The sequence below is a fragment of the Drosophila mauritiana genome, chromosome X, assembly GCF_004382145.1.
Source record: "Drosophila mauritiana strain mau12 chromosome X, ASM438214v1, whole genome shotgun sequence".
Taxonomy (NCBI): Eukaryota; Metazoa; Arthropoda; class Insecta; order Diptera; family Drosophilidae; genus Drosophila; species Drosophila mauritiana.
Window position 1 is genome coordinate 16,956,707 of NC_046672.1, and position 22,341 is coordinate 16,979,047.

Consider the following 22,341-nt stretch of genomic DNA (forward strand, 5'->3'; position numbering starts at 1 on the left):
AAGCGATGGTGTGATTGAGATCGAGGAGCTTGAATTGAGAGCTTTAAAAAGTTTTTTTTTATGAGATAATTATATTTATCCTTACTTTTAGAAGAGAAAGTAGAATAAATTACTATGGCGGCACAGCAGTGGTATTTTCGCTGAACAAATTAGTATATGGTGGTATTATTTTCTGCCCTGCGGTATTTCCAACTCTAACCGCGCTGGTCACACTGTCCGCTTGAGTAGTTGCTGTTGTTGCGTTGCTGAATTCGGTTCAAAAGCGATGAGAGTTTGTAAATAGTTCCTTCGTCGGCGTTTCGTGCGTTTATTTACCTTTTTTTCGCCGTGTTTTGTTTTGTTTTTTTTTACGTTCACTGGCTCGTCCGCTGCCTTCCATTCAGCACTGAGAGAAAATCGAGCACCCGACGATGCGGTGGAATTTAATTGCAAATCGCATTTTATCCTTGGCTGCTTGCGGTTTCCTTTTCGCCTTTGTTGTTGTTGTTGCTGTTGTGTGCAGCAAATAAACTCGTTTCGCGCACTGGTGTGCGTGTGCCCTCGTGCGTGCGTGTGTGTGTGTTTGTTTGTTTGCTTGCGCGGCTTTTAGCTTCTTGTGTTCTTTGTTTTTGTTATTATTGAATGCAAATTCGACGAGAACTGTGACACTTCCTAGCAGCCCAACAACAACAAACAGCAACAGTTAACAACGGAAGTTGTAAAGTAAGTTATGCTCTTCATATATAGTAAATGCAACAATATTGAAGTCCCAAAAGTAACTGTTTATTTCCAAATAGAGAAGAAAACGCCCTTGACAGTCGAAGTAAAATGCAGTGCACTGAGAAAAATAACTTACTAAGAAAATGTACAGTAAAGCGCAATCGTATAGAAAACTATACAAATTTAATATAGTTTTATATGATTTTTCCTGATTGGAAATATTTGCTTCAGAATCAACTTGGAAAATATGTCTTGATAACAATAGAGCTGCCTCCTCGAGGCAAAAGGCTAATAGGATCTCTGGGCTTACTAGTAAATAACTTTCCTGAATCCAAGAGAGAGAACCTATTAACTAAGGAAAGAAAAGTGTAATCTCCAATATCATAATTTTCTTTTATTCTTAAAATTATCTCAATAGACAATAGAAAGTTCGTAACCCTAAATTATTTCCCTTATTACCCTTATTTAAAGATTAAGATAAACAACATTTAGGCAAGCTTAAAGTGAAGACGGAAAAGATAAGATTATTTGGCCGGCATTTGGTCATCTTAAACTTGCCCATCACAATTGTAACATTTTTCAAGTTAGGCTGAAATCCAACAATATACAAGATTTTTTATCACACCTTAAAGACAGCCAACGAAAAACCAGTTGGGCTTCAGGAATGGCAATATGTTAATGGATCAGCAATGCATTTTTAGTCCGCTAACTGGCGATATGTGGGAAAAAATGTATGTATTTTTTTCCGTGCAGAGAAAGAAGGAAGAGAAAAGCAAAGGCACAGAAATGATGACAAGAAGACGGAGGCTCTGGCTCTTGGCTCGACTTCCAAATCAAATGGAATTTAGCCGGTTTCCATAAAAAGCAGCTCTCAGACAGGCGAAAAGAGAGGGATTCTCCATTCCCCATTTTCGATTCTCGAGTGAGTGGGTCACTTGTGGTGGCTGCGGCTGGCGAGGGTTAAACGGCGGGTCCGTGGATAAGTCAAAGCGGGCGGCCAGTTGCGAAAGTTCGGTTGCGCGTTTCTTCTTTTGTTGCCTTTTCCTTTTTGGGGCGTGGCTGCCACATTGCGATGCAACCACTGTGAACTCCCAGCTGGCGGGTAACCTCGCCACGGATTTGAATGCACTTCATAAGGACGGTTTCTTCCGTTTCTGTTCCGTATTATATTTAAATACTGATTTCTTTATTAGTCAGTTAATATATATATAGCTAATGGTTAGCAAGGTATTTACTTTAGTCTTAAGGAAGCAAGCCTTAAATATCCAAAACTATGTTGCATATTCGAGAGTTTTGATATTAATATTAAGTAATTAAATTAAATAGTTCTATGGCCTTAACATTCAATTATTACTTAAATGACAAGGGTTTACTTTAAGTAATAACACTTGTTTGTTAAAAATAAAATCCTGCCTGTACCACATATGTCTGTATTTTGCTACTAATCATGTTACTTATGTCCGTTTAAACTAGCCAGCCGAGTTAAGCTAGAAATTAAAAAGAAAATCCGCGGCTCAGCAGTGGAAAGTAGACTGTAATTACAGTATTGTAATGCCTACGAGTTTCCGCCAGATGTTATGACGTCTAAATGTGGTTACTATTACTATTCGGCCACAAAGCCCATTCCCAGCGACTGGAATTATGTAAATTGCTCAAATTGGCATCGCTGGGAATGGCAAGGCCAGTAAATGAATAGACCGGCTAAATACACAAATAACCAGCGAATATAAAGAGTCAAGATACATATTTAATTATTTACCCGAGAACTCGTTCGGGGCTTATATTACCTTTTTTTTATTTCTCCTCTGTACGGTTTTTTATTTGTCTTTTTTTTTTGCGTTTCGTTTTTTGGGCTGCGAAATTTCAAACGCGAGTGGAACGTGTCTGAGATAAAAAATAAATAAAATAAAAAAAAGGGCATTCGGAAAATAAAGCAAAACGAAGTTTAAGGCAAAAATCGACTTTTGACTGGGATTAATGAATACATATTGTCATTTACACGAAAGGCAAATAATGCAATTGAAACCAAAAACTGCCGCGAATTTGTTGATTTTCCGTCGCTCGATTGTCATGGCCTTTTATTAATTTGTTGGCTTAGCTGGGCTCAGCTAACAATTTTTGTTATTTTCTTTGCCGGTTTGGTTTTCGTATGTCTGAGCTGTTGTTTTGCTTCAAGAAATGAGCTCAGTTAAATTAACATACTTACGCGCAGCCCACGTTAAAATGTATTTTATATAGTATATAGTTAGACATATTTTTGGCATGCAAAAATATATTGATATACCTGGATTTACCATCACTAATGTCTTACATTTACAAAAGAAAATGTATTTGATTTAAATTTTAGTTAATTTTCAAGCCCATGTTAATTTTTTTTTTTTAATCTTTTTTTTCAAAATAATTGCTTAAATACCACTTCTATAAATCCGCCTGATTAAACTAAATATTTGGTGGCTCAATAAGTCTATTTTTAATGGTACAAATCTCGCATAAGTTTCATAAAAAAACATAAACACCAATGTTCTGTGTGTCATTTTGCCTCGTCTGCAGTCAGCTCGTTTAAACATCAACACAACATTGGCCAAGAAAAAAAAGAGATCATAAAACTCTGGTTTGGTTCGGATTGCAGTTTGGATGTCAACGAATGGACAAACAGATGTGGATACTCACACTGCCTTCCACAAGTTTGCCGACCAAGCGAAATGAGTGCGATAAGATTTGATTTTTGCCGGCTCGGCTTTTTTCCAACGGGGGTCTTTTTTTTCGCATCCTCTGTGGGTGGGCATTTCAGTTTCGTTCCAGAGAAGTTTATTTTCTCGCCCAAATGGCATCAAATGGCCCCGCATCAAGTGCAAGATGGATGGCATTGTTCTGCGGAATCATCGTGTTTGACCACCCCGTCCTCCAGAGCTCCACTCCTTCCGCCTAGAATTACATAGCCCGGCGAAACACAATAGTGCTGGTTATGCAAAGCCACTCAAAGGAATTTCGCAGAATCGCCTTTGAAGATCCGGTTCCCGAAAGTCTCCGAATTAATGGGCTTTTCCAATTTTTGCAACGTGATCTGAACGTGATCCTACTCCCAACATGGCTGGAATACTATATATTATAATATGCCATAGATCGACAAAAGAAAGTTTAGATGTATATTGTGGCATATGATATATTTATTAGTTTCCCAGCATATTTTTGGATTTATTTCGAAAACATATTTTTGTGATATGTTTCAGTATTTATTTTAAAAAAATTTTGCAGACATTTTGTAATATTGCTATCGCGTTCTTTAGTTTCATAATATTTATTTTTCCGCTCTGGCAGCAGCAACCTATATTTTGCTATTTAATTGTTGGCTCGTTCCCATTGAATTAAGCTACATTTGGGAAAATGTTCAAATGGGAAATTTAATGAGCTTCCGTGGCGCTTTAATATTTTTCGTACTTTAATGATTTAACACTATTTGACCCACTGTGCCGCATTTTACCGACCCGCCAGTCAGACAGCCAGCCAGCATATGTTTTGTTCTTTTGCCCCGACTTTTTCCCTGCTTTTTTAATGTGTTTTTCCATTTCACACTTTATGGTGTTGCAGCTGGTTGGGAAAAGAGTGGAAATGGGAAGCAGAAGCATTTAACAGCGCTGCACATGTTTCGATTTCAATTTCCCTCCCTGCGAAAAGTGCGTTGCCAATATTGTTATTTTCTGTTCCCCCTCCATTTTGATGACTTTTCTCTCCATCTATCGCTGGCTTCTCCATCTCCTTATCCAACTGCTCCTCCTCCTCCTACTCGTTCTCTTTATCCCCCGCCTTGCACATTTGCATCCAACACTTTTTGAAAACCGGATGCACTTTGTCACCGTCGCTGATCTTTAATGGTGCGTCCATATCCGTGTGTGTGTGAGTGATGAATATGCGGCGGTGCACTGGAAAAGATATCGGATATGAACGTAACCCCATTTCACCTGTCTAATATTCCAAAGCAGCAGACACGCACTTAACTTTTGAGAGGGTTGATAGATCATGAAAAACTAGTGAAAGCGTCTCCTCGCTCATACAACACCTAAAATATCAAATTGTATATCGATCATATCAAGAGTGTGTCGATAAGTTGTCTAAATTAGTCGATAAAAAAACTATTCAAAAAGCTGATGCAAATATAAAAAACATTTACACTATTAACAAATCGAAAATTTTATTGTAGAGAAAAATCGCTTTAAATTAAAAATTTTTTTTTAAATTTAAACAATTTCCTATGCTTTTAAAACTGACTAGAATGGAAAAGTGATCGTACACATATAGCAATATACCTCTATATAATATATAACCTCGTTTTTCGCAGTGTACGTGCCATGTGCGACATGTGGCAATTGTTGGAGGCGACACCTTTGGCAGCGACAACGGTGCTCCCATTGCAAAGTCACCATTTCGTTCCAATTCGCCGCTCGTGGTTGTCTAGTCGCAGGTTCCATTCTCTATACCCTAGATGTAAATATGCATTCCCTATACGCGGAGTCTCTAGCCCATAACCATAAACGCACATTCATAATTCTTTCAATGGACAGCGCAGCATAAATGCAGACAATAATAAACAATACCAAAACAGGCGCTTCCGTTTTCCGGTCGTAAGCAGTGCAAAAACAAAAGGACTGAAAAAAAGCGTAGTTTTGTGTTTGTGAGTTCAACAAACCGCCAGCATTAACCCTTGTTCGCCCCTGGAATCCACGCACTTTGCGTGGGACAAAGATGGCCTTCATTTTCATCTTGGGGCTTGGACTTTAATTAAACGCAATGCGCAAAGTTGAATTTAATTGAATCAACAAACTAAATAAATTAAAAACAACACGCCCACCTTAAAAAAGAAAGATGAGGTCTGTTAATAAATAGAATCAATGATGTAAAAACACTACTCTTTCCAGTAAAATAATCTCATTAAAACAATGAATATGAAGTTTTAGATCTGTTTACATACGATTCTTACTGTTACCCATAATTAATAATTATGGATTTGCGCAATAGTTTTTAATAACATTTCTTCGTTTTTTTTTTCAATGAGTACGTGGGGATGTAAAATCGCTTTGTCTGCTGCGTCGTGTTCCGTTAATGAAGTCATCCAGTCAAATCAAGTTTTGTTGTTTCACTTTGCCTCACTTTACTTTGAATTACTCTACCCCCCACACAGCCGCATATTCACAAAAAAAAAAATAATAATAATAAAAAAAAATAACAACAGTAACCTCTACAGAACGAAAAAAAAAGTAAATAAATTGTTAAGCAAATAAGAAATAAATTGAGATATTAGCCAGTAGTTTGGTAAAACGATCAAATGCAAAACGATATATATATTTAGTTATAAAAATATTTAAAAAATATGTACCTAAATTTATAACGATACTCATAGGCGAGCTTTAAGAATTGCATTCATACATCTGAAAGCTCAAGGAACAAAAAAAAAGATTTATCACATACAAACGACCTTATGGCCACTATGCCTTTTTTCTCCCAGTGTACTCATACAACTTGGCCCGCCGATTGTGGTGAACGCTTTGTCTTCGTTGTTGTCGTGTTAAATGCAATTGCTCGATGTTGCTGCTGTTTTGCTGCTGCCTTTGTGATGACATCACGCATTTGTTTGCATTTGCATTTGCATTTTGCAGTGCGGCGCACGCTTTCTGCAATTTCCCCTACTGATTTTGTTATATTTGCCACAAATGATTCATAAATGGTGTGCCATTGTTGTTTGGTCGCTACTTCAATTGAACTCAATTGGTTGGAGATGAGCATCTAGCCGACTGAGAATTGCCTCAAATTGTGTGTTAATTAGATATTTTTTTTGTTATTTTTTGGTATATCTCCCAAAAGCCACTCCATAGCTTCAGTTTCTCCCCATTTTCGGGTAATTCTCTTCAAGTCATAAGCATAATTAACAAGCCACTTGACACACAGAAAGGGGCCCCCACATAACCCCATCGAAAATGGAGATTCGGAGATCTAGTGATGGCCCGAAAATCCCGTCTGTTAATTAAGTTTGTTTCACTTTGTTTCTATTCTTATTAATTGCCATGTTAAAGTTACTTAAGCCGAATTAATGCCCATCGAACTATAACTTTAAGTCGAATTTAAAATCTATTTAAATTAGGCATCCGTTTATCTCAATCTTCAACTTCCTATCACTATAGTGCAACATTATAAAGGTATAAAATATATGTATATATAAATAATGAAAAAATGCTTACTATACTCCTTTGTTTGTTGTCATCTCTGTGCCGGCTTTTTGACAGTCCAAAGTTTCCAAGTGGCGCCCACAGCACACAGTTAACCCTTCTCTTTCGCGTGGGTGGAGTTTTGGACAAGTTAATAGACTTAAAACTGTGTCACAGCCATAGAATAGCCATAGAAACATAGAAAGGGGGGATGAGTGTGAAAACCCTTTGAGAATCATCATTTCAATTTGCGACAGGTGAGAAGCAAGTGCCACGATAATTTTCACACATTATTTATTATCAAGAGGTGTGTGCGTGCGTGCGTGTGTTTGTGTGGGAAAAATGGGGGCGTGGTACCAAAAGTGGGTTGCATTTTGATATGCACAAGGCATGGGCGTGCGACCCCCTTTTCACCACTCCCCGCTGTCCCGGAATAAATTTATTTACGTTTTGTTTCACGCACGTAACTGTGTCGACTGACCTTCGGAACATAAATTACAGGTGAACTTTATTGATTCGAAGGAAAAACTTATTGCTTATTAAAAACAAATATGTACCCTGGTTAAATGCAAGATTATTTATATTTACTTTCATTTTTGGCATTTAATTTATGGCATATTCACTGTACGTGGGCTTTATTGAGTTCTGTTTTCTGTTTGTTTTTTTTCATCATTTTAATTCACAATTTGCCAACGAAATAAACTGTTTTATTTCGGCTTGTGCATAGATAATTATGTTTGTATAATTTTATAGCCAAGAAATTTGCTCGCAATTGTGTGTCATATATGCATATGTTTCTCATTTGGTCTGTCGGTAAAAAAAAAACCGTGTTCCACATTTGACTTTTTTTAATATTATATACATATATATTTTTGAGGTCTCGAGCTTCTTAAATTGGGTAAATATCAACATTTATTATATGCTTAACCCATGATAATGTGCCAAATAAGGTCGCATTTTCAGTGGATTACACAATCTGCACAGGGCTTCTAGATAATATTATTATCATTAGTATATGTAATTATAAATAAAATGAATGTGTTTATTTAATTCTGGTCTGCTGTGAATTTGTTTCTGCATAACAATAATTATGCCAAATAATTGTTATGATTTCATGACACGTTTCTCGAATCACAAGTTTAACTATGAAGTGGAGTTCCAATTGCCGGAAGTTCATATGTACCTTTGTACATACGTATGTACATACATATGTCATTTAGCCAAGGGTTTTAATTCCCTTGTTCAGGTCACGTCGCAAGCTGAATTCCACATTGGCTTACATTTGGCATTTGTTTGGCTTTGAAACAGCAAAATGCCATTAGCAAACGCCCTCGGATCACGCCCACCAGCCTCAGCGAAAGAGTAGAAAACTTGTCCGTGGGGATTGTGTGGATTTTTGGCACTGAAATGGAGCCAAAACTGACAGCAGCAGTCTCAAAAACAAGCAAACAAACAAACCGAGTTTTTTGCCAATTGAAAATATTGACAGTTGGCTAATGCACCTTGCATATATTTGTTACACTTCTAAAAACGAGAGACATTTAAAGTAATGAAAAGCGTTATTAAATATGTCATATGAAACTATCAACTTTTTAGGGATATTTTCAATATTTGTATTTCTTTATAAGGTATGCATTTGCATGCTCCTAAAAATGTTCTTTCTCTTTTAATGTCAGCTGTATTACCACCCTGTGATGTTAAGATACAATATTATGATGTACGGATTCGTCATTTAATAAAAAAAAAAAAAAAAAAAAAAAATTCAGCTGTATATGCATATCTTAAAGGTTAATCCTAAAACAAATATTGTTGCATAACATGATATTAGGGCTTTTGTATTTGAACGTAAAAATCTCCCGAGTATGCTCTTGTTTTTTGCTGTGTAAGCAACAACAGAGAAAGGGAGGCATATTTACCAGCTGTGTTTGCTCTCTATAAATAAAGTCAACTAAAAATGGCAAAAATGTATTCATCATCATCGGATGGGGAGCTCATCAGGCTAAAGTCAAACCATTGGTGGGGTATTTCGGTCTGTGAGGCCGGGGATGGGGGCTGTATATTAAATCGGTGAAGAGGGCTGATCTGGGGGTTAATGAGGCAAATGGTCGGGTAGAAATAAGGGAAAAAGGAAACTGTTAATTGCGTTGACACTCTTTTTGTTTGATTATTTGTCTTGTGAGCAAAGATGCCCCAGCTTCAAAGGCCCATGCCACATTATTGGGTTCCCTGCCCTCCACACACACACACACACACACACGCACACACACACACACACACACACACACACACACACACACACACACACACACACACACACGTGTCACAATGGTTTTGGCGCTTTAATGCACAGCAGGGGTGAAAATAATGGAGTTTCTAGCATTATTCACCTTAAAATATATTAACGGACAGCCAAATGTGGCATAAAATACATCACATAGCGTATTTTCATAGGTGCTGCTAACTGATATGATGTACATATGCATGTACATGTATGTACATTATTATTCAGTTTTGAAAACTTCGAGTTTTATTTCTTCTCATATTATACAATTATAGGCCGCATTATTAACTGGCGGTGTATGAAAAGTATGTATGTTTGTTATCGCTCCAGAGTTTTTACATAATGCTCGTTGCGCGGCGGCATATCTGTGGTCTTTCGATGATTTTCCGTTTGCCTTTATCTTATCTCAATGAAATTGGAATACCTTTGTTGTTGGCGGTCATAAAAAGCCTACAATAACACACGAAACTCAAGGGAAGGGGGAGAAAGGGGGGCAATTGGGGAGCGCATCTTGGATCGCTTCTTCTGACTCACTTTCGGATTTGGATGGAGTTGGCGTTGGTTGGGGATTCGTTTGGCCGCGAATGGACTATTCCAGGCCATTTGATTCACTTTAAAAGCGCCTTTGTTGTCTCGCCTTTCTTCGGTGTAATTTATTACACATCTTGTGGATTTTCCTTTAGTTTTTCCAGTCACACAAGATGACGTGCCACAGAATTCGAGGGAAGCGAGAGGTGAAGCGAAAGAAGATGAAAATCGAATGAAAGCAAAAGCTAAAATGCATTTCGTAATGTTTTGTTGTAATGATCGGCTGATGATGCAGCCCCCAAAGTCGCCCATCATCGTGATTATAATCACAATGATTATGATGATGATGATGATGATGAATATGAGGTACCCCAAACTAAAAAGAAACCAAAGAAGCGTCTAGACGGAAAGCGAAAGTAGCGCTCTGTGGGTTAAGAAATTGAATTTGGACGATGACATGCAACTGGAAAAAGTCGATAAGAAATTGCACAAGTAATACCAATAGTCAATAGGATATTCTGCAACAAGCTAATTATCTAATATTGTTAATTGTTCACAATAATTGTGCGATAGATCGAATAAAATATATAAATAACTATATTTCATTAAACATAATTCAATTGAACGGCAATACCGAAAAGCCCTTAAGTTTTTATTGGCATAAAATCGAAATACCTTAGCTATATTTAAAGTGACATGGGATATACATATTATGGAATATGTTGGCTTGAATCATTGGGACCGAATACGTTATGGGCCTAATCAATCAGCCGTAAACAAATAAATGAAAAATTCGGCCTTTGATAAGGCACGCACATACACTTAACGAAAAAAAAGCGATATAGCATCTAAAGCGACCTATGTACATGAGCGGAAAAAAGAGAAGTCCTCGTAAAAGTTTTCACTTTTATTTTTGGGGCGCGGAAATGATTGCGTTGGAGGGCATTCCCCCACCTCATTTTCCGCCCGGTGATCCGCCTCCAAAGTTGTTTTTCGTTTTTCAAAAAGGTGGCCCCCATTCGGCCCCATCTGCCTATCTCCCGGCTCGGATTTCCCCTACCGTATCCCCCCGGAAATGTGGAGTGAAGCAAACGAAGCTGAAACAGTCCGAATTGGATCATAAACACAAAAAGTGGTCGACGCCAAAAAGGCGACTGTGATTAAGTGGCGGCATCATGATCATCATTATAATTCAGTGGCATGCCGCTGCTGGATTTTCGGGGGCTAAGATTTAAACTTTAAGATTTAACTTGATAGGAATATATGATAATTGTTTATTAAATATGAAATGCATACACATATCCTAACTTACAATTATGTTTCTAAAATTTATACCAAACCATATTATCCCCTTGCAAAAATCATACGTACGCCCCTGTTGCAATACCACTTTATGGTCATCCGTGATCATGTCACCGATAATTCCCATAACTTTCGTATCACTGTGGCTGTTGGACCATCGTGTGTGGTGGTGGCTTTATAGTTGACCCGTTCCACATTATGTGTCCACATTGGATAACTGGAAAATGGGAGCGCACGTTGTTTGCCTGATAAAGTTTTCAATCTTTAAAAGCAACACACATAACCATTCATTCATATTGCACATAAATCATTTTCCACCATTTCTTGTTTGATTGATGTTGTTGTTGCTATTGCTTCTCCATTTTTTATATACCATACATACATACCATACATGTATGCATGTACATACATATACTATTTACTGTTGCGAGTGCAACTTTATCAGCTACAAGTGCGTGAGTTTGAGTCAGAAATCGGCTTGAAAGGCGGCTCACTCATCACATATGACATCATTCGGAAGTTGTGAATACAGTTTATGGCAACTTCGGCTGTAAAAAGTTGGAGATAGTGAGAAACGTGGGTTTCAAAACGAAATTTTAATAAGGGATTACAAAAATCATTAAATGCCAATAATTCAGCACATCTGTGGAATTTCCTCCCTTTGAAGAGCACGTGCTGGCACACACGTACATACATATGTACGTACGTACACACACATGGTCACTTATAATTATAGGGAACCCCTGAAATCCCTCAACAGTGTGCCAAAAATCCCAATAACAATTACTGGCCAGCTGCCCATGGCCATGCAACTCCCATATGACACTGTGCATTCCTGGTATTCAATCGAGCGCCCTTTTAATTCCCGGTCTTTTCACCTTCTTGTTTTGCAGATGTCCCTGACGAAAAAGGATCCGTCGCTGAGAGTCGCCGCCTCGGATCCGCATCTCGTTTCTCTGGGCGGCGGACGACTGAGCACCGCCGTCACCATCCACTACATACACATAGGTGAGTGCGAAAGCGGGAAGTTTTGGGGATGGACGAGACACGAACGAGTTGGAAACTCTAGAAAAGACTCTAACAGCTCACAAAAAGTAGCTTTAAAGTTCAGTAAAGTACTTTCGAATTTAAATTTAAAATATACAAATTATATAATTCATTCACGACGAAAACAAGTAGTTTTAAAATTGTTAGGAAGAAACTTTTATTAAAACCTCGTGACTCGATATGTGCTACCACAGCTATCGCAACACGCGGCCATCTCTAACAGAGTCCACTGGATACGCACCGTTACTCGGATGCGTCCCTCTCCCTCGCACACGTGTCATTTGCGTTTTGTTTGCTGCTGCGGCCACGCGTGCGCATTTGCTCCTCTCTTGCTCGCTCTCTTTATTATTATTTTGTGCCCCAGCAAGGTCACTTGTAAAGCGATAAGCAAAATACCGAACTAGAAGCAAAAACAACAAGTAGCAAAGCGCACACAAAAAAAGTCTTGCGAAAGCAACGCACAAAAGACAAAATAATGGTGAGCAAACCGCGATAAGCTCAACTTTTTTTTTAAAGCTTACAATGGCATGCATAGTGTTGAAACGGTTTAAATAAAGTGAGTAATAAAGTTGAACCTGAAATAAATGAAAAAAGTTGGCGGTGGCATGTTAAAAAAATTCAAAAACTAATAGAAATTACAAAAAAAAAATAGGAAAAAAGTGTAATAGTTAAAACAGAAATTCAAATTCATCCAAAAAAGCATTTCTGGAAAAAAGTTAGTTATTACCACTGTACCGAAACCAAGAGAAGTTAAGAATATGCTATTTATTCCCAAAAAATCAGAGAGCGAGAGATGTGAAGCGAGATAGGAAATACTGTTGAACCGAATCGACTGTTGAAATATTCCAACCTCACATTACCGAAAACCACTTCAAGTGTAAGGCTTTTGGTTTGTAAACCGAGTTTAAAAAAAAATCACACTTACTCTATTTAAATTTCCATTTAGGTGACACTACGATTGGATCCGCAGCCAGTTGCAGCATATCGTTGAATGGAAGTGGGGTGCGTCCACTCCACTGCACCATTTACAGGTACTTTTACACTTATTTTAATAATAATATTATATGATGAATGCAAACATATACATAGAACTGGTAAAATCTTCAAAAGTCTTTGTTTAACTTAAATATTTATGTAACTTTTTTTAAGGCAAGTCTAAATTAGATGTGCAACAACAAGTTACAATACATAATTTTATGTTTGCCACATGCACCTAACCTTTTCACGTACAATTTTGCAGGAGCGACGCCAACGAGGTGACCCTGGTACCCGAAAAGGATTCTCGCCTACTGATCGACGGTGCACCGATCCTGGAGGAGACGAAGCTTAGCCAGGGGGCAATGATCACCATTGGCAACTCGAATTATCTGAGGTTCAACAATCCGGACGAGGCCCAGATGATGCGATCGGCGATGGGCTCCAATGAAAGGATTTCGATGCCCCAAATCGATTTTACACAATCGGCGAGGCAGGCCCACGAGCTGAGTCAGTCCCTGGAGCTGGAATCCTTCTACGAAAGCATCATAAACCCGATTAATAACCCATCCACCTACGAACTGGAGTGCCCCAAGGTCTTCTCCTCCGACCTGGTCACTGTCAACATGCCGGCCAAGGATGTTTTGGGGCAGAAATACGCCAGTTTTGCCCGTAATCTCGCCGAGAATCATCGCAACGAAAAGCAGCTAAACAATCAGTATGCCAAGGGAGTTGGCAGCAATGGTGGTTACTGGAATGTGCCCAGCAATGCGGCGATCTACAAGGAGCAGCATCATCAGCAGCAGCAGCAGGCTCCACCGGATCTTCTAACGAAAGTCAATAACGATCGCTACGATCGCTACCCCAAGGCGGGTGGCCTGCAGATCTACTCGATGAATGGTGTGAATAGCGATATAAATAATGGTCTGGCTACCGGTAATAATTCTGGCACTGGAGGAGGAGCCGAACTGGAGGATATGCTTAAGATCTGCACGGAGTACGCGGATCGGAACAACTCCATGCCTGCTACGCACAATGTTTCCAGTACCTCCAGCATCACATCTTCCCCGATTGTGCAGAACCGTATCAAAACCAATGGTTCGTTACCGCGGGACAAGAATAAGTCACCATTTCCACAGCAGGCAGGAGCAGCAAGCAGTGCCAATATTTCACTTTTGAGTAGTTCCTCTGGCTATGAGAATGTACGGTTGCTGGGACCCAATCGTGTGGAGATCAATGGCCAAATCCATGTGCCAGCTTCAGCGGGAGATGGCGGATCGTCCTCCACTGCACTTGCTCCCACGGCTGCGGTCAGGGCCAGCCATGAGAATCTTAACCAGAACCATTCGGCAACTACAGGTGGCAAGTATGTGCCACAGAGCCCGAGGACAAAGATCCGCACCAACTGTATGTCGCCCAAAAAAGACGTGTCCTTTGGCAATGCCTTTGCTTTGGCTATTAGTCCACCACCTCTGGCATCCAGCGCGGTAGTGTCTACATCTAAACCCATGCCCATTCCCAGCATGGTGAAGCCACCATTGGCCCCCAAACCACCGGCTCCAAATCAGCAACGCGACTACGAGCAGCTCTTCAAATCCTTCGAACGAAAGCAGCAGCAATTGGATCGCATGGTGCCCGCCAAGCGGAGTAACAAGAACATCAACAATCTCACCCTTAATCTGCAGTCCGTGGAGTCGCAGACGCAGTCACCCAAACCGAGCAGAAAGCCAGCTCCGGCACCCAGAAGCATTCACCTAGAGCAGCGTCAGCGTCGGGAGCTCATCCAGCGACGCAAGCAGCTCAAGCGGGAACTGGCCGAGCTGCCACCTTCATCTGGAATCGAGGGACTGGAGGTACATTTAAAGTTTCAAATTAGAATCCTTTCTTACCCCATAGGCGGCTATACGGTCAAAGCCTTTCAGAATTGCCCTCTAAAAAGTTCTTGAGAATCCGTTCACTAAAGAAATTCTTTTCCTTTCAGTTGAAATTGGGCGAGCAGCCCTTAGCCGCCAATGCCTCACCGCGTCTGCAACTGCAGGCCTTGCAGAATCGAGTTTGCCGCCTGGAGGCCCAACGGAATGCCACTCGTGTGATGGAGGAGAATCAGCAGGCCAAACTTAAGCAGTCCATCGAAATAAAGCAGGATCAGCTGAAGAAGTAAGCCAACTTATAGACAAAAGAAAAACTATTTGATTTACATACATTTTCCATCGCCTTGCAGACTGCGAGCCATGTTAAAGCAGAAACCAAACAATGCCTGCCTCAAGGAGGAGCTGCAGCTGGTATGCGAATCTTTGGAGAGCGATAGAAAGACTTTCGAGGACCTAGAGTTTCAGTATTTCGAGGAGGAGTCCGAGCACCATGCCAGTCATGAGGAATTTAAACGACAGGAGCAGCGTCTTATGTTGGAAGCCGAATTGGCCGCTCTGCGCATTCAAATTGGACCGGATGAGGAGGAACCAGGTTCGCCCACCTCGCCAGGATCCACAGGGGGTAATCTGGTCAATGGCGTGATGTCCCAATCTCTGTTTGGCTCCGCCGAACTGCTTTGCCCGAAGCGACGTAACCAAGAGGACTTGATGTCAAAGAGCGTGAATGAAAATATGTTCTATAACCATAAGATCGAAGCCAACACCAGTACGCCCAAGCGCCTTCCCCTCCAGCTTTTCGAGGATTTGGCAGGCGGCAGCTGCGAGCAGATAAGCTTCAATCTTTCGCTGCAGGGCGATCGCTTTGAGGTCAATCCACTGGAGAGACGTGTGCCCTCGCAGGACGACATCGATCGCAGCTGCAAGGTGGCCAATGATGCGCCCATCTCCGCCAGCCAGGGTGCAAGCACAAAGATCTTTGACAGCATCATGGAGATCGAGCGGAATCGCAAACTTCTGTTGGCCCAGCAGGGTAGGAAAACCTTAGTTTTAATCTGAAAACTATAGAAGCTATTAGTTTAGCAATTAGTTAAGCAAAATCGTTTTAAAAAGTACCATTTCCCAAACTTGATTTCCAAACGCATGAAAGAAACCCTATTAAAACTAGTATTGTTTCGCTACAGTGGTTCTTGAAACCGAATTAGTGGACTCTTCGATTTGACCGCCAATCAAGTTTCAAGACAAAATGAAATTAAATAAATTCTTAAATTGCAATCTTATATTCATTTTCCCAATGGAAGTTGCTTGATAGTTTTTTAATACTCACACTCTTATTTACGGTCCACAGGTCATCAGGTCATTGAGCACGAGCGCCAGAAGATGTACGATCTGAAAAAGAAGAGCCACGACGAGGCCCGCACCCAGTATCTGCTCTCCACCCAACAATCGATGGAGCAGCAACGCCAGCTGGAATCGGATGCCAAGTGAGTTGACCCCCATTCGGTATCCAGCCCCCTGCTCCACTGCCCCCTCGGCTAATTGAATGTGTGCCCCCTGTCGAGATAATTACTCCAAGTGCGACAACAAAGATGCACTTCCAGTGCCACTTACACTCGGATGCACGAAATGATATTTGCATATATATTTTTGAATTATAATTACACCATTTAGGTATTTAATTGGTGGCTGTATTGTGAAGAGCTTAAGCTAACTAACCAATAATCGCCCATACCAATTAGCATTCACTTTAGATTTGTTTGGTATAAATTATTTAATATCTTATCTTGCAAATTGTCCGAAGTTGAATGAAATCGTTTCTTGATTAATTAATTGTCAATTGTATCTACGGCACAAGTGTCTTTTGTGAATCAGCCTTTGATTGATACTGATTTATTAGAATGACTATGGCTCGATTAAAATACCATTTCGCCGAAGAAGATACCCAGTTTTGTGGTGCAGTGTGTTGTTGAAATGCCTATTGGCTTGCTCATTGAACTCGCGCTCCTATAATTAATCAAACTTTGTGGCTAATAGCTAAACAATGTGTGCCCAGCACTCCACCCGCTTGAAAACCGGTTGTCAAGTCACTTTGAAATTTGAATTGAATACCCAAACAAAACCACACACCAAAATCAATAAAGACGCGACGAGCACATTTGTCTGGGCAAATAATAAACTTCCACCGACTGGAGTTTTATTTTAGTGCTCATTTGCTGATCGAATGGACGCGCCGTCACCTGAGTAGCTTTTCAAATTATTTATTTTTCTGACTTTTCGCCGTCCATTCGTGCTCTCAAATTTTGCAATAGAAGCGAAAGATATTTTCAAATGTCTTCGATACAGTTTCCCGATCAAGTTTATGAAATAAAATAATTGAAATTCAATTCTTTGTGAATTATTATTTTCATAAAACTTAATTCATTTCTCTCTGTGCACCGTTGCTGATAAGCTTATCAGCTGATTGTGTATCCGAGTGTGCGTTCGCCGGAGTATCTATGTGACTCAATCGTCGGATTGTGTGCCAACTGTTGCTTTCGGATTGTGCATTCACATCCATTGCGTCCGCCCGCTTAGTCAGTTTTTTGGGCTTTCGCAGTCTTGTAGTTGGAACTCGAGCGCGTTAGCCATCGGATTCGGAATCGGGAATTGGGAATCGGGAATCGAAGTCGCGCGGGAATGAGTCATTCTAAGTAGATGATGAATCGAATCAACGCGATGATTCCCTGCTGGTACGATGATCGAATAAAAAGCTTAAATAATGCCGGTGGTTATGGTGACAGAAATCCAATGAATAAATCCATAAGGAACTCGCGGCACTAGAGCATTCAGAGATAGTGACACATTCTGATAGAATTCAACAGATATAAAATATGATATAAAAAGTTATAAAAATACATATCAGTGCTAGTGGCGATTTGTGTGCGTAATAAAACATTGAAATCAAAACAAATGCAGGCACATATTTTCTAAAGGTCTTAATGTTCATATTATAAAAGAAATCAACTGCATTTTCTTAACAAATATTGGTGTTTTCATTTCATAATAATGGTTTATTTATTATCTCTTGCAGCGGCGGCAAAGACGCGAAGTTATTCGAGACGACCGAGTTGCAGAAGCTCAATCAGCAACCAGGTGACCCAGTGGATGACCAGGTGCAGAAGATCGCCGGCGACAAGGAGAACAATGTACAAAACCGAAAGTCAACAGGCAGTAGTCCCACGACGACGACAACAACAACAGCAGCTGGTGGAACGACACCTCAGCAGGTGAGCTGATGGAAGCGATTTAAAAATAAAAATAAATCTTGACCCCTTCACTAAATTGATGACCTAGGCCAAACAAAGCGAAAGCTTTTCCATTTGTTTATAGATTTGTTTTGGCCCGGCTTCCGGGAAATTTTTGATGGTCAAAAGCGCAATTGTCAGTGACCCCATCCATTTTTCCACCCACCAATTTATGTGCCATTTCCTTTCTGTCCATAAACAAATCGGATATCTTTCGAATTTGTAATTCCACTGAAACATTGATTAATGCTGCTATATTTCTCGCATGACGGTTGTTTTGCATTCAAATGGTATTTGTGGTACTTACAAGATCAAAATGCAAAGAAAAATTTGTTAGATTAGATTAGTTAGTACTCTGCTTTTGTCTGAAGAAGTATGCAATTGCCGACTACTAGTAACTGGCTCGAATGGGTGTTTCGATGTATCTTTTTATATATCTTGATAAAGTGCAAGGGGTTTAACAATTGCGATAAGAGAACTGTAAATTATTAAACACCTCCGCTCAGATAACTAAATAGTGTAAATAAATGGGCCCACAAATGAAACTGATTGCCGATAATAATGCCTACAAGGTTGAAATATTTTCATGAAGTGCTTTTCGCTTCCCTTGATCGCAATTCACAAGATTGCCCACCTAAAAACTCTTGAAGAATGAATATATATATAGAATATATTATAGAATAGAGTTCTTGAGAATTATCTACTGACATGTTCACGTGCTTCTAATTGAAAACCATTTAAGTGGAATATAGCTCAAAGTAAAGTCATTAGTAATTAGTAATAGCTACTTGAAAAACCTATTAGATGCAAGATATTTTAATTTAATTTGTTAAGGCTGTTCTTTCCATAATTTAGTTTTAATTTAATAACTTCCTTTCACTGAATCACCCAAAGACTTTTTCGGATAGGTATACAAGTTTCTAGGCTTATCGGTTTTTTTTTTTTATTAAAACGAATCACTGCTTATTTTTTATTGTAAATACTTTTTATTTGTTATCGTTGATGGACTTTTAGCGCACAAATAACATTCATCGACATTAACATTTGTAAATTACTCCTTTGACTTTATTTATTTTGCTGTTGGATGATCTGTGTTCAGAGCTTTCAGAAGAATCTCTTACTCATGTTTTTGTTTTGCTCGAATTTCCCAGTAAATCCCCCTTTTTCATTTACCCGAAAATTCATTCATTGCCATTTTGTTTTTGTTTGTGCAAAGTATACGATTTTACGAGTTGCAGTCGTAATTTCTCCAAATTTATGATGGTGATATATCAATAAGTTTCAAGTGTAAGCTCTTCTTCTTTGATTTTTCTAAACTTTTAAAATGACTCTTATAAAGTTGACAATGAACTACACTGTTAAATATCAATTGGTTTTCAAGATCACACGATCGTGAAGGCAAGTGTACAAAAAATTGGGTTAAGATTAAGAGAAATAGTGGGAGTAAGAGTGCGATCCTATGCGTAATTTTAGAAAACTTGTTTCTCTTCGCCATGCGCTCGCAAAAACAAAGCTAAAGATGTGTGTTAAATCTTTTAAGTTTTTTAAGTGAAATAAAATCAATTTAAAGAAGTACAAAAGTAGCAAATCTTTTTGTTATATCCTTCGTTATAATTCCCAAGTTAAATTTTTATATGAACATAGCCGTGTTTGCTACTCTCTCGCACTCAAGTTATTTTATTTATTCAAATTTAGCCTTAGTTGCCAATGAATTTGGTTTTTTTCTTAATGAGGTTTTAGCCTCTATTTAAATTGGAATAAATACATTTTTTCGAGTGCACCTCTCCCATCCTCCTGGATGACGATGAAATCCATCGCCAGCTCGTTAGTCACGAGTTGTTGGCCGCCTCGGCATTTTGTTAGCTGTTTTATTTTAGCCGTGTTTATTTTAAAAGAGCCACCCCACCACCCCGTCGTGCTCTCAATTGCGGATTTCTATATGGACTGCACTTATTAATAAGTTTAATATTTGCTGTGGTCTTTGTTTTATTTTGGCTGTATCTCTCTCACTTAGTTACGCGTTACGTTTTGTACGCTCCGTATTATTTTATTTGGATTATTTTTCGTTTTGCGATGTTTACGTTTCACCACGATTCTTAGCCCATTTGTTTACACATTTACCGAACTCGCCAATAGACTGGCCATCGTTATCGTCTCACGTTCATTGGCCACATAGATCCGCGGCCCATTACGGATTAAACTACGTCGATCTGGTTCGCGATCCTACGGCTGCTGGACAATGTTCATGTGCGCCCCATTCGATGCGATCCGTCGGATAGCCTGAAAGTCGAAAAGTCTGTCGAGCAAGAAGCTTTGGTGGCGCTGGCGGTCGCCCCATCATCATCGGTTTTCGTCGGAGAATCGCTTAGTTAGTTGCCCATTTCCACTGGAAGCACAAGTGTTTTTTAAGAATTTTTCCCATCCGGTTTTCCGTCGATTTTCGCATCGATATGTCCGTGTGGATGACTTACGTGCAGCATCGGCGCACGGATGCAAATGCACGCCAGCGCAATGAGTTGTACTACTTAGTGAGTGGATCGAGAATTTATTAACAAGAGTTGGGTTTTATAACTGAATTTTAAAAGTAATCACTGATAGAATTTGTGAATCAAGAAATCAACAAAAGTTTGCGGGTTACAATAATATGAATATAGATAAATGAATAAAAGATACTTTGAAGAATTCGTTCTGTAGTTAAAAAATGTAAGCCATTGCAAAACATGAAATTTCGTTAAGTCATATATGACAAAACAATCATACTTACGAATTATTGAGGACACAATCATATAAAAGCGTTCAACAAAGGCTATAAGTTTATTGGCAATAAAAATAATCAAAATGTGCTAAATGTAAAAGCAATATTAAATTAATAGACTTAATATAATGGCAACTTGGCAAAAATTTTAACGCATTGAAGACCCATTTTAAACGGATTCTCTCTACCATTTCAGCAACGCCACTCGCAACCGGAATTGGAGCACCATGCCATTGCCTTGGGAATAGGAGGCGGCGGCAGCGGAGGAGTAGGTGGTGCCAATCAAATGGTGGCTCGTAGTCCGCGTCCGCTCTCGGAGGCCAACAATTGCGATGCGGCGATTGAGGCGCCCAAGTTTGGCAACGGGATGGACTCCAACGCGTCGCCGGCGGTGGCGGATAACAAGCGGGCCAGCAGCAATTCACAGGACACCGCGTCGGCGGGCAGCGGAAGTGGGAACAGCGGAAGCGGTGGCAGCACCGCCAGCGATCGGAAACGCATTCTACCGAAACACCAGCGTCCGCTCACCCGCTACCTGCCCATATTCTCGCCGGATCTGAATCTGCGCCACCACATCGAGACCGCTGGCCACCAGATTGATCAGTGTCCGCACGTGTTTGTGGACGCCCACAGTTGTCGCGGGTAAGCTTGTCGTTTTCCCCTTAAAGCATAAGCAAACTATTCTATAATTCGAATGATTTTCCAGTTACCTGCACAAGCTGGGTGCCACGTTTCATGCCTGGTCGAGGCGCTGGTTTGTCCTCGATCGCCAGAGGAGCGCCTTAATTTACTACTCGGATAAATCGGAGAGGAAACCAAGAGGCGGAGCCTATTTTGCAGTGAGTCCATGTTATGGTACACTTGAAACTCGTGTATATTAAAGACACGTCTTGTACTTATCCACAGACCATCGACGAGGTCTATCTGGATCATCTGAATGCCTCGAAGAGCGGCCGACCGCATTGTACTTTTATTGTAAAAACCAAGAAGCGAAGCTACAACTTACAGGCCGCATCCGATTCAGCGGCGCGCATTTGGATCGATGCCATCATTACCGGAGCCCAGGGTAACCTGGACTACTAACGGATTCCGCGGAGGAATCCAAACACTTTTGCCCAGTGCACAGTCTCAGCATTATATGGGAAATATATTAAATGTATAAGCTCAAATAACTTACCTAATAATAACAAAGGAAACATAAGAATAAAAAGTAGCCATGTAAGACCAAAAAACAGCTGCTCAACAAGGACACGGGCAAAAGGAACCTAAAACTATCTTTTTTTTGGCGAACTAACGAAATCTGAGATTTCAGAACTGGACCAAAGTCAAGAACGTATTTTTTAGACCTAAAAATTATGTATATACATTTTACTTTGTCATATTGTAGTTAAGAACTATTTTTATG

At 39.8% G+C, this 22,341-nt stretch overlaps 1 protein-coding gene across 2 annotated transcripts; it reads left to right on the forward strand.

Moving 5' to 3' along the window:
- The first annotated feature begins 224 nt into the window (after positions 1 to 224).
- Positions 225 to 22,268, forward strand: LOC117148495 (pleckstrin homology-like domain family B member 3). Of its 2 annotated transcripts, XM_033315876.1 has the most exons (11): positions 225 to 702; positions 11,901 to 12,015; positions 13,001 to 13,085; positions 13,295 to 14,882; positions 15,011 to 15,186; positions 15,251 to 15,930; positions 16,246 to 16,381; positions 17,968 to 18,163; positions 21,133 to 21,578; positions 21,643 to 21,775; positions 21,843 to 22,268. In XM_033315876.1, the coding sequence occupies exons 2-11, from the start codon at positions 11,901 to 11,903 to the stop codon at positions 22,017 to 22,019; spliced, it is 3,732 nt and encodes a 1,243-aa protein (XP_033171767.1). In that variant the 5' UTR covers positions 225 to 702; the 3' UTR covers positions 22,020 to 22,268. The 2 variants fall into 2 exon arrangements, with proteins under 2 accessions (XP_033171767.1, XP_033171768.1); XM_033315877.1 differs by lacking the exons at positions 225 to 702; positions 11,901 to 12,015; positions 13,001 to 13,085; ... (2 more) ...; positions 15,251 to 15,930; positions 16,246 to 16,381 and adding an exon at positions 17,508 to 17,626.
- The last annotated feature ends 73 nt before the right edge of the window (positions 22,269 to 22,341 follow it).

Coding starts and splice junctions, on each gene's coding strand:
- LOC117148495 (XM_033315876.1), top strand. CDS start 11,901: ATGTCCCTGACGAAAAAGGATCCGTCGCTGAGAGTCGCCGCCTCGGAT. Junction 13,086..13,294: donor CTCCACTGCACCATTTACAG/GTACTTTTACAC, acceptor ACAATTTTGCAG/GAGCGACGCCAACGAGGTGA. Junction 21,776..21,842: donor GAGGCGGAGCCTATTTTGCA/GTGAGTCCATGT, acceptor ACTTATCCACAG/ACCATCGACGAGGTCTATCT.